The 11,456-nt window shown below is 32.8% G+C and overlaps 1 protein-coding gene across 1 annotated transcript; it reads left to right on the plus strand.

Annotated features, from left to right (window-relative positions):
• Positions 1–296: 296 nt before the first annotated feature.
• Positions 297–9,122, plus strand: LOC143076964 (uncharacterized). The gene is made up of 6 exons (XM_076252860.1): positions 297–370; positions 2,567–2,652; positions 3,876–3,993; positions 4,475–4,545; positions 8,187–8,343; positions 8,966–9,122. The coding sequence occupies exons 1-6, from the start codon at positions 297–299 to the stop codon at positions 9,120–9,122; spliced, it is 663 nt and encodes a 220-aa protein (XP_076108975.1).
• Positions 9,123–11,456: the final 2,334 nt, after the last annotated feature.

Consider the following 11,456-nt stretch of genomic DNA (forward strand, 5'->3'; position numbering starts at 1 on the left):
ATGATCCTAAAAAGAAAGGAAGAGGTAAGTACAAAGGAAGGATTGGGATACTACTCAATATCTTAGGTGTAAATGATCCTAAAAAGAAAGGAAGAGGTAAATACAAAGAGAGGATTGGAATACTACTCAATATCTTAGGTGTAAATGATCCTAAAAAGAAAGGAAGAGGTAAGTACAAAGAAAGGAAGGATTGGGATACTACTCAATATCTTAGGTGTAAATGATCCTAAAAAGAAAGGAAGAGGTAAATACAAAGAAAGGAAGGATTGGAATACTACTCAATATTTTAGGTGTAAATGATCCTAAAAAGAAAGGAAGAGGTCAATACAAAAGAAGGAATGGGATACATTTGTACTACTCAATATCTTAGGTGTAAATGATCCTAAAAAGAAAGGAAGAGGTAAGTACAAAGAAAGGAAGGATTGGAATACTACTCAATATCTTAGGTGTAAATGATCCTAAAAAGAAAGGAAGAGGTAAATACAAAGAAAAGAAGGATTGGAATACTACTCAATATCTTAGGTGTAAATGATCCTAAAAAGAAAGGAAGAGGTAAGTACAAAGAAAGGAAGAATTGGAATACTACTCAATATCTTAGGTGTAAATGATCCTAAAAAGAAAGGAAGAGGTAAATACAAAGAAAGGAAGAATGGAATACTACTCAATATCTTAGGTGTAAACGATCCTAAAAAGAAAGGAAGAGGTAAATATAAAGAAAGGAAGGATTGGAATACTACTCAATATCTTAGGTGTAAATGATCATAAAAAGAAAGGAAGAGGTAAGTACAAAGGAAGGATTGGGATACTACTCAATATCTTAGGTGTAAATGATCCTAAAAAGAAAGGAAGAGGTAAATACAAAGAAAGGAAGGATTGGAATACTACTCAATATCTTAGGTGTAAATGATCCTAAAAAGAAAGGAAGAGGTAAATACAAAAGAAGGATTGGGATACTACTCAATATCTTAGGTGTAAATGATCCTTAAAAGAAAGGAAGAGGTAAGTATAGAGAAAAGAAGGATTGGAATACTACTCAATATCTTAGGTGTAAATGATCCTAAAAAGAAAGGAAGAGGTAAATACAAAGAAAGGAAGGATTGGAATACTACTCAATATCTTAGGTGTAAATGATCCTAAAAAGAAAGGAAGAGGTAAGTACAAAGAAAGGAAGGATTGGAATACTACTCAATATCTTAGGTGTAAATGATCCTAAAAAGAAAGGAAGAGGTAAATACAAAGAAAGGAAGAATGGAATACTACTCAATATCTTAGGTGTAAACGATCCTAAAAAGAAAGGAAGAGGTAAATATAAAGAAAGGAAGGATTGGAATACTACTCAATATCTTAGGTGTAAATGATCCTAAAAAGAAAGGAAGAGGTAAGTACAAAGGAAGGATTGGGATACTACTCAATATCTTAGGTGTAAATGATCCTAAAAAGAAAGGAAGAGGTAAATACAAAGAAAGGAAGGATTGGAATACTACTCAATATCTTAGGTGTAAATGATCCTAAAAAGAAAGGAAGAGGTAAATACAAAAGAAGGATTGGGATACTACTCAATATCTTAGGTGTAAATGATCCTTAAAAGAAAGGAAGAGGTAAGTATAGGGAAAAGAAGGATTGGAATACTACTCAATATCTTAGGTGTAAATGATCCTAAAAAGAAAGGAAGAGGTAAATACAAAGAAAGGAAGGATTGGAATACTACTCAATATCTTAGGTGTAAATGATCCTAAAAAGAAAGGAAGAGGTAAGTACAAAGAAAGGAAGGATTGGAATACTACTCAATATCTTAGGTGTAAATGATCCTAAAAAGAAAGGAAGAGGTAAATACAAAGAAAGGAAGAATGGAATACTACTCAATATCTTAGGTGTAAATGATCCTAAAAAGAAAGGAAGAGGTAAGTACAAAGAAAGGAAGGATTGGAATACTACTCAATATCTTAGGTGTAAACGATCCTAAAAAGAAAGGAAGAGGTAAATATAAAGAAAGGAAGGATTGGAATACTACTCAATATCTTAGGTGTAAATGATCCTAAAAAGAAAGGAAGAGGTAAGTACAAAGGAAGGATTGGGATACTACTCAATATCTTAGGTGTAAATGATCCTAAAAAGAAAGGAAGAGGTAAATACAAAGAAAGGAAGGATTGGAATACTACTCAATATCTTAGGTGTAAATGATCCTAAAAAGAAAGGAAGAGGTAAATACAAAAGAAGGATTGGGATACTACTCAATATCTTAGGTGTAAATGATCCTTAAAAGAAAGGAAGAGGTAAGTATAGGGAAAGGAAGGATTGGAATACTACTCAATATCTTAGGTGTAAATGATCCTAAAAAGAAAGGAAGAGGTAAATACAAAGAAAGGAAGGATTGGAATACTACTCAATATCTTAGGTGTAAATGATCCTAAAAAGAAAGGAAGAGGTAAGTACAAAGAAAGGAAGGATTGGAATACTACTCAATATCTTAGGTGTAAATGATCCTAAAAAGAAAGGAAGAGGTAAATACAAAGAAAGGAAGAATGGAATACTACTCAATATCTTAGGTGTAAACGATCCTAAAAAGAAAGGAAGAGGTAAATATAAAGAAAGGAAGGATTGGAATACTACTCAATATCTTAGGTGTAAATGATCCTAAAAAGAAAGGAAGAGGTAAGTACAAAGGAAGGAAGGATTGAAATACTACTCAATATCTTAGGTGTAAATGATTCTAAAAAGAAAGGAAGAGGTAAGTACAAAAAAAAGAAGGTTAACAATAGAACTTTGAATACAGGAAGGGTTCAATTTTGAAATAGCTTAAACACAACCTTCCAAATATCTGATATCAGCATAGAAATTGCGTTTCATAAAATCAAAATTAAAAAAAACAAAAAAAAACAAACCAACACGATAATAACAAAAATATGCTAACTTATGAAGGCTGCATAAATTCCACAGTTGTATTCTATTTAGTATTATTTTGTTTTCAATAGTAAGGGCATGTACAAAATATCAGCAAAAGTCCATTGAACCATTCTTATGATGTGATATTGCATATCTACAAATACTTAAACGTGAAAGTTCTGTTATAACCGTTTACCTTTGTTTAACCTTCGATAGTCCATGTTGCCGACACTACTTTGATTGTCATAACGTCAATTTCATTTGCATATAACCATCTGCAAATCAAAGGAATTAAATTCTGAGGTTTTTCACGAAAGTTGAAATTGAATGTTATAAGGATTAAGTACATTTTTCAGGTTAATTTGGACCACTGACTCAAAAACTAATACAGCAGTCGGCTAGACTCTTATTCAGTTTTGAAGTCAATTGCTTAATAAAATTGAGAAAGGAAATGGGGATGGTATGAAAGCGACAACAACCCGACCATAGAACAGACATCAGCCGAAGGCAACCAATGGGTCTTCAATGTAGGGAGAAAAACCTGCAACCGGAGGCGTCCTTCAGATGACCTCTTAAATAGATGTATACTAGTTCAGTAATAAAGGACGTCATACTAAACCCCGAATTATACACAAGAAACTAAAATTAAAAATCATACATGACTGACAAAGGCCAGAGGCTCCCGACTTCGGACAGGCGCAAAATTGCGGCGGGTTTAGACATGTTTATGAGATCTCAAACCTCCCTCAATACATCTAGCCAATGTAGAAAAGTAAACGCATAACAATACGCATATTAAAATTCAGTTCAAGAGATATCCGAGTCCGATATCAGAAGATTTCACCTTAGTAACCTCTTGGAAGAATGTGTTTAATCTGGAAAAAAACCCATACAAAAAGTATGTTTAGGAACAAATATAACAGTGATAAAATCGGAATTTTAATATTTTTGTTTACTGAAAATGTTTATTGATATATTTCGTTTAAAAACAGGATATTTAGTTAATGAATACATTTCAAGTCAGAAGGATGGGCAAGAATACATCAATGAAACAATAAAGCCATGTTCGAGCAATTACAACTCATTCAATCTTATTCTGATGAACCTCAGGTAAGGCAACTGCTACTTTACAAATCATGCATTTACCTATTCAATCGCATGGGCGGATCCAAGGGGGGGAGTTCCCGGGGGTTGGAACCCCCCTTTTTTTGGCCGATCAATGCATTTGAATGGGAACTTATAGTTATAACCCCGTTTGTCCTGGGTTGGGAACCCCCTTTTTTTAAATGGCTGGTTCCGCCACTGATTCGCATTAACATATTTTATCTTATTTACATATTTCATCTCATTTACATAAAACATTTCATTAAACTACTTATTACATCATAAGACAGATTTGAGATATAAGAAACCATACAAAGTTTACAATGAATGAGTCAGCAACCGAAGAACACAAAAAAAATCAAACTTTAAAAAGGAATATGTTCAAGGTTACAATAAAAATAAAATAAAAAGAAAGTGTGCTTTTATTACATCAAAAAACCCACCTCTATCACCTAAGTTGAATTTGATACAGAAACTTGTTTTTCAGTTTTCCAAAGACTAATGGTGTATTTTGTTCCAATTTGGATGGTGCTTTAACTGAATCAGATATTTTAAACGGTAATAGTAATGGTTTTACACTAGTTCATTTAATTATGGGGCCCTTTATAGCTTGCTGTTCATTGTGAGCCAGAGCTCCGAGTTGAGGACCATACTTTGACCTTATATGAGGCAGGCATTACCTGTGAGTGGGGACGAAGTCTGTTTAATTTTTTTTTTAATTCAAACATGCTGATAAAAGAAACGGATATACCGTAACGTTTCCGATATTGGTTCTGTTGTTAGGGATTTAGTCGTGACGTTGTTATTTAAGTTAAGACGTCATATTCAATCTAAACAAAGAAACACTGTTATCCAAGTAACTTTTTTTAGCTCACCTGGCCCGAAGGGCCAAGTGAGCTATTCCCATCACTTTGCGTCCGGCGTCCGTCGTCGTCCGTCGTCCGTCGTCCGTCGTCGTTAACTTTTACAAAAATCTTCTCCTCTGAAACTACTGGGCCAAATTTAACCAAACTTGACCAAAATCATCATTGGGGTATCTAGTTTAAAAAATGTGTGGCGTGACCCGGTCAACCAACCAAGATGGCCGCCACGGCTAAAAATAGAGCATAGGGGTAAAATGCAGTTTTTGGCTTATAACTCAAAAACCAAAGCATTTAGAGCAAATCTGACATGGGGTAAATATGTTTATCAGGTCAAGATCTATCTGCCCTGAAATTTTCAGATGAATCGGTCAACCCGTTGTTGGGTTGCTGCCCCTGAATTGGTCATTTTGAGGAAATTTTGCTGTTTTTGGTTATTATCTTGAATATTATTATAGATAGAGATAAGCTGTAAACAGCAATAATGTTTGGCAAAGTTAGATTTACAAGTAAGTCAACATGACCGAAATGGTCAGTTGACCCCTTTAGGAGTTATTGCCCTTTATAGTCAATTTTTAACCATTTTTCATAAATCTAAGTAATCTTTTACAAAAATCTTCTCCTCTGAAACTACTGGGCCAAATTAATCCAAACTTGGCCACAATCATCTTTGGGGTATCTAGTTTAAAAAATGTGTGGCGTGACCCGGTCAACCAACCAAGATGGCCGCCACGGCTAAAAATAAAACATAGGGGTAAAATGCAGTTTTTGGCTTATAACTCAAAAACCAAAGCATTTAGAGCAAATCTGATCAGGTGTAAAAATGTTTATCAGGTCAAGATCTATCTGCCCTGAAATTTTCAGATGAATCGGTCAACCTGTTGTTGGGTTGCTGCCCCTGAATTGGTAATTTTGAGGAAATTTTGCCGTTTTTGGTTATTATCTTGAATATTATTATAGATAGAGATAAACTGTAAACAGCAATAATGTTCAGCAAAGTAAGATTTACAAATAAGTCAACATGACGGAAATGGTCAGTTGACCCCTTTAGGAGTTATTGCCCTTTATAGTCAATTTTTAACCATTTTTCGTAAATCTTAGTTATCTTTTACAAAAATCTTCTCCTCTGAAACCACTTGGCCAAATTAATTCAAACTTGGCCACAATCATCTTTGAGGTACCTTGTTTGAAAAATGTGTCCGATGACCTGGCCATCTAACCAAGATGGCCACCACGGCTAAAAATAGAACAGGGGTAAAATGTAGTTTTTTGCTTACAACTCTGAAACCAAATCATTTAGAGGAAATCTGACAAGGAGTTTAATTGTTAATCAAGTCAATATATATCTGCCCTGAAATATTCAAATGAATTGGACAACCTGTTGTTGGGTTGCTGCCCTCCAATTGGTAATTTTTAAAGAAATTTTGCTGTTTTTGGTTATTATCTTAAATACTATTATAGATAGCGATAAACTGTAAACAGCGATAATGTTCATCAAAGTAAGATCTACAAATAAGTCCACATGACCTAAATGGTCAATTGACCCCTTAAGGAGTTATTGCCCTTTATAGTCAATTTTTAACAATTTTCATTAATTTGGTAAATTTATGTAAATTTTTACCAAATATTTTTCTCTGTTACTAATGGGCAAAGTTCATTATAGATATAATTGTAAGAAGCAAGAATGTTCAGTAAAGTAAGAACTTCAAACACATCACCATCACCAAAATACAATTTTGTCATGAATCCATTTGTGTCCTTTGTTAAATATGCACATAGACCAAGGTGAGCGACACAGGCTCTTTAGAGCCTCTAGTTACCTATCAAATAAGGGCAACAGTAGTATACCGCTGTTCAAAACTCATAAATCCATGGACAAAAACAAAATCTGGGTAACACACCAAAACCGGAGGAAACGCATTAAATATAAGAGGAGAACAACGACACAACACTAACATGTAACACACACAGAAACGGACAAAACATCAGACAAAATCCCACCGGAATAACTGATATAACATCAAAACCAACTACATAAATTTAGGATAGACATGTACCGTGACACGTCTTATCGCAATGTGAATTTACACTCAAAAATAAGAGAAAACAAACGACACAATGATAAAATGTAACACGCACAGAAACGAATAATGATATAACAATGGCCATATTCCTGACTTGTTACAGGACATTTTTTAAAGGAAAAAATGGTGGGTTGAACCTGCTTTTGTGGCATGCCAAACCTCTTTTTTTCATGGCCATGTGAAATATAACATCAAAATGACAACACAACACCATAGGACTACCATATACATAAATTGGAGAACACAATTGACAAAGAAACACACGAACAACAGCCAACAAAAGGCAACGAGTTAAAAATTTGCGTACACCAGAAGTTCATATTGTCCACACAAGACCTACTAGTGACGCCCAGATACAACAGTTTGAAAGCCGAAACAAGTACAAAGTTGAACAACATCAAGGACCAAACGATAAAAAAAGTTGTGCCAAAAACAGCCAGGGTTTTCTGTTAGTTACCAGAACATCCCTATTATTTAGAATAATTTATACTTTTGCAAATGGTAAATTTTATAAAATGACTATACAAAAGATGTACATGATAAAACTGAAGTATTAACTAATTACAGGAAACAACTGAAATACATTACATAAACAGACATTTGCAACACAAAAGGTAGACACATCCGAATAAGTTAAGACCTCAACGCCAAGTGACGTTATAATTGAAATTGTAAAAAATGACAAAAAATGACGTCACTTGAATTTATTAAACAGATCATCAAAATATGATAAATGTGAATGAATAAGATAGGATTAGGATTGATTTAAGATTATATTTGAACTACATACTGATATTCCATTTAATAACAATAAACATTTCTATACTTAATAATAGCAAACTAAGGTAGCAAACAATTATTAAAAATGATTGGGTGTTCAATTCCTATATTTGTTGATATGTTGATAAATATACATTTTATTCAAAGTCTCATGCAAACAAGACCGGAAACGGAAGTAGATCTGAATAAAAAAGTTAACGATTTTAAGTTCGTTAGTAGAATGAAAAATTTAGGGAAATTTACCCGATTGTTTTATTTTTCTACTCTAATTGGGGACTTTGTCCACATATTAATGTTTACTTTTACAAATTGTGACTTGGATGGAGAGTTGTCTCACCAGTTTTTATACTACATCTTCTTATATCAATATATGATAACTAGACGAAGGGATAATAAAATCAACAATTCAAAGCTAAGCAAAGAAAAAACAACACGTTGATTCTTTAATCTTTATTGACAACATCATCTTTTGTAGGTGTTTTTACGTGTGACAATTCGTCACCAGGCAGACCATGGCAGAAGTCTGAACAGAACAGAGATCGATTTTGTAATATTGTAAAAGACTTTAATCACAAAGAAAAGAAAGATCAACTTCTTCAGGCACTCCTTTATCTACTTACAGATAGAAAGACGTATGTGTATTGTTGTTTCATCATTACTTTTGAAAAGCTTAATTTGAAGATTTTACCATAATCCGCCTTATAAGTTGAAGTTTGCTTCAATTGAAAAAATAAACAGCTGCAACGACGGAGAGACTCATCATTGCCAGATGTGTTGACTACGAATTTATTTAATAATTATTGCCAAAGATTGGGTTTTTTCCCTAAGTATTCTGGCATTATATTTAAATCTCCTTATTAATTGAAATTTGCTACATTTGAACCAATAAACAAACAGCATTTTTGTTGGCCCTTTATAGCTTGCTGCTCTGTGTGAGCCATATTCCGACCTTACTTTGACCTATAATGGTTTATATTTATAAATTGTGGCTGTTGTATAAGTGTGAGGTTTAGCGCTATAAAACACTATTTTCTTTATTTGAAAATGCCTTTTCCAAGTCGGGAATATGACAGTTGTTGTCCATTCCTTTGATGTGTTTTGTCATTTGATTTTGCCATGTGATAAGGAACTTTCCGATTGAATTTTTCTCGGAGTTCAGTATTTGTGTGATTTTACTTTTTTTTTTTTGGAGGGTTGTCTCATTGGTACTCATACCACATAATTTTATATCTATAAATATATATCTTATTTCAGATATAACAATGACCAACAGTTAGCTTCACAAGCTGCAATATCTAAGATGGAAAAAGATATTATTTTAGAGAGAAGTGCTGCATTTTCATGGACGCCTAAATTGAGATATGGCACAAGGCAAGTTAAGGATCAGTGTTTATGGGTTTTTATTTATTGAGTTTAATTATTCAAAACATATATTTGCCATAAAACTACAGCATAATCATAATTTTTTGGGTTTTCAGAGTTGATTGTCTGTTCAGTAACTGGTTTATACAATGTATATAAAAATCAGACAGAAGTCAGAATAAGACCTCATAAGTCTGGAAAGAGACATACAAAGTCATTACAAAAAGAGACACAAAAACATTGTCTTTAAAATACTAGGCATAAAATGTATTTAATATGAATTGGAGGGTTTTTAAACGTGACTGGTACAGTCATTCAAACCAATTCTCCAAAACCAATAAGCAAATAAACAATGATTAAAAAACGGTCTATATCAACATATTGTCTTTTAAAAAACAGTTTTAACGTTATAATATGTAGAGCTTTTTATTACAACAATATTAAACAATATTCAAAATATGCATCCATGAATTAAGGAACATGTAGGATGAGTGCCAATGAGATAACTCTCCATAGTTATGAAATTTCTCTTAATTATGTGCATTAGGGATATTTGTTTGGAGAGCCACAAATATGAAGCGTAATCATGGTTAAGGAGCACATACACATATTTTATCAGTAGGCTAAATTGTCTAGGGTCAAATAAGATCATTCTTGCTGGAGTCAGTTGCAACCTCCCCATAAACATTATTACAAAGTTTCGAAGACAGTAAATGACATAAGACATTTGTAGGTAACATTTTTTATCATGTGTTATCTTTATTTATTGTAGAACCCATTCCATTATTTTAGTTGACCGTGAAGGCAATTGTGATTTTATAGAGAAAACCATGGCAACACCAGTAAATCCAGATAATGTGAAGTGGGAAACCAGTTCGTTCAAATTTAAATTTTCTAATTGTACAACTCCTCATTTATCAGTCAGGATCCTACTTCGTCAAAATTATCTCCCCATTACGCCAGTTCATTTTCACAATCGTAAAAATGGAAGCCATTGTAGCGATGACGCGCTACCAATTTTGCTCTTGGAAACCGATAAATTTATCCACATTGCACCAATACGATCCTTATATGTCAGTTATATTTTAAAAGACAAATGTATCAACTAGCTAATGAGCATCAGTTAATGATATTGTCTGCATTGATTCAACTTAAAACTATTGTCTGATCGGTTGTTAGGTGGAATTTTCGAAAAATCATAAACATTTAAAAAAAATCTAATTAAATATTTCGTGGAAGGGCAGACTAGATTTTTTTAGTGGTTGAAGACTATAAACCCTAGTTATCACACACAAAAAATTAGAATTTTTCGAAGATATGCATTTTCATCATCCAACTTGTAAGACTGTCGTCAAGTACTTTCAGTAAAAAAAATAGCTATTCGAACACACCTTCCCTGTTTTTGTGACTCATTAGATAGGTATTTCACTTGACCCATATATTTCATCTTTTAGTACTGTTATTTTTTTGTGTTATAAAGTCAACCTGTAGCTTTAATATATAAAAATGATAGAATCTGAAGCGAGACGATGTATGAAATATTCTTACTTTGAACGATATCAAGACAAAATACTCAACTCAAACACTCTCTAACATAAAAAGGTGCACTCGATTTTCTCTTTTCGATACAATTGTTACCTATTTTTAGGAATTTTTTCTTCAGTCACATAATGGAAGGGCAGACACGAAAATTACTGAACTAATAGATTGATATCTTTTCCGTCCGTGGTAATTTTTTCAAAAAAATCGGAGATTATGCATTTTTGTCATCCAACTTGGAAGATACCCATGTCGTCGACTTGATATCTAATTGTTCTGCTTAACTATGTACTAGATAAATTGAAAACTTATGCAAATGGTGTTTTTGAAATAAAACACCTCGTAATTGAGAAGAAAATTGCAGTTTTGTTTGTTTCTATTAACTTTTTAAAAATTTGTCACTATAGTAAACAATACAGTAAACATTTATCGCCTTCTCTAATAGAGAGCTTCGATTCTTTTGTTCTATTTCAACCTGGTTTCCGACTGTTATAGCATGTTTTAAAACAGATTGTAGAAAAATATTTATTTATTTATAATAAAATTGATTAAATGTTGATAGACACAATTGAATTGATGTATATTTTTATCTTTAAAAGCTCATTGGAACATATTGCGTCAGAGACAAAAGATAAATATTGTTCCTCCAAACAGTTGCATTTTGTTTAATTATGAAAGTTGTTATGATTCTTATATGCACTTTGTAATAGGCTTAAAGGTTATTGATGAAACTTACTCAGTTTTGAATAATATGCATACATTCATACATGCATTTCATCCTAGGCACACATATTGAATGGAAGATAATATAACTTGCAAGACGGAAGTTCAAGTTAAAAATACT

The sequence above is a fragment of the Mytilus galloprovincialis genome, chromosome 5 (assembly GCF_965363235.1).
Source record: "Mytilus galloprovincialis chromosome 5, xbMytGall1.hap1.1, whole genome shotgun sequence".
In the NCBI taxonomy this organism is placed as follows: domain Eukaryota; kingdom Metazoa; phylum Mollusca; class Bivalvia; order Mytilida; family Mytilidae; genus Mytilus; species Mytilus galloprovincialis.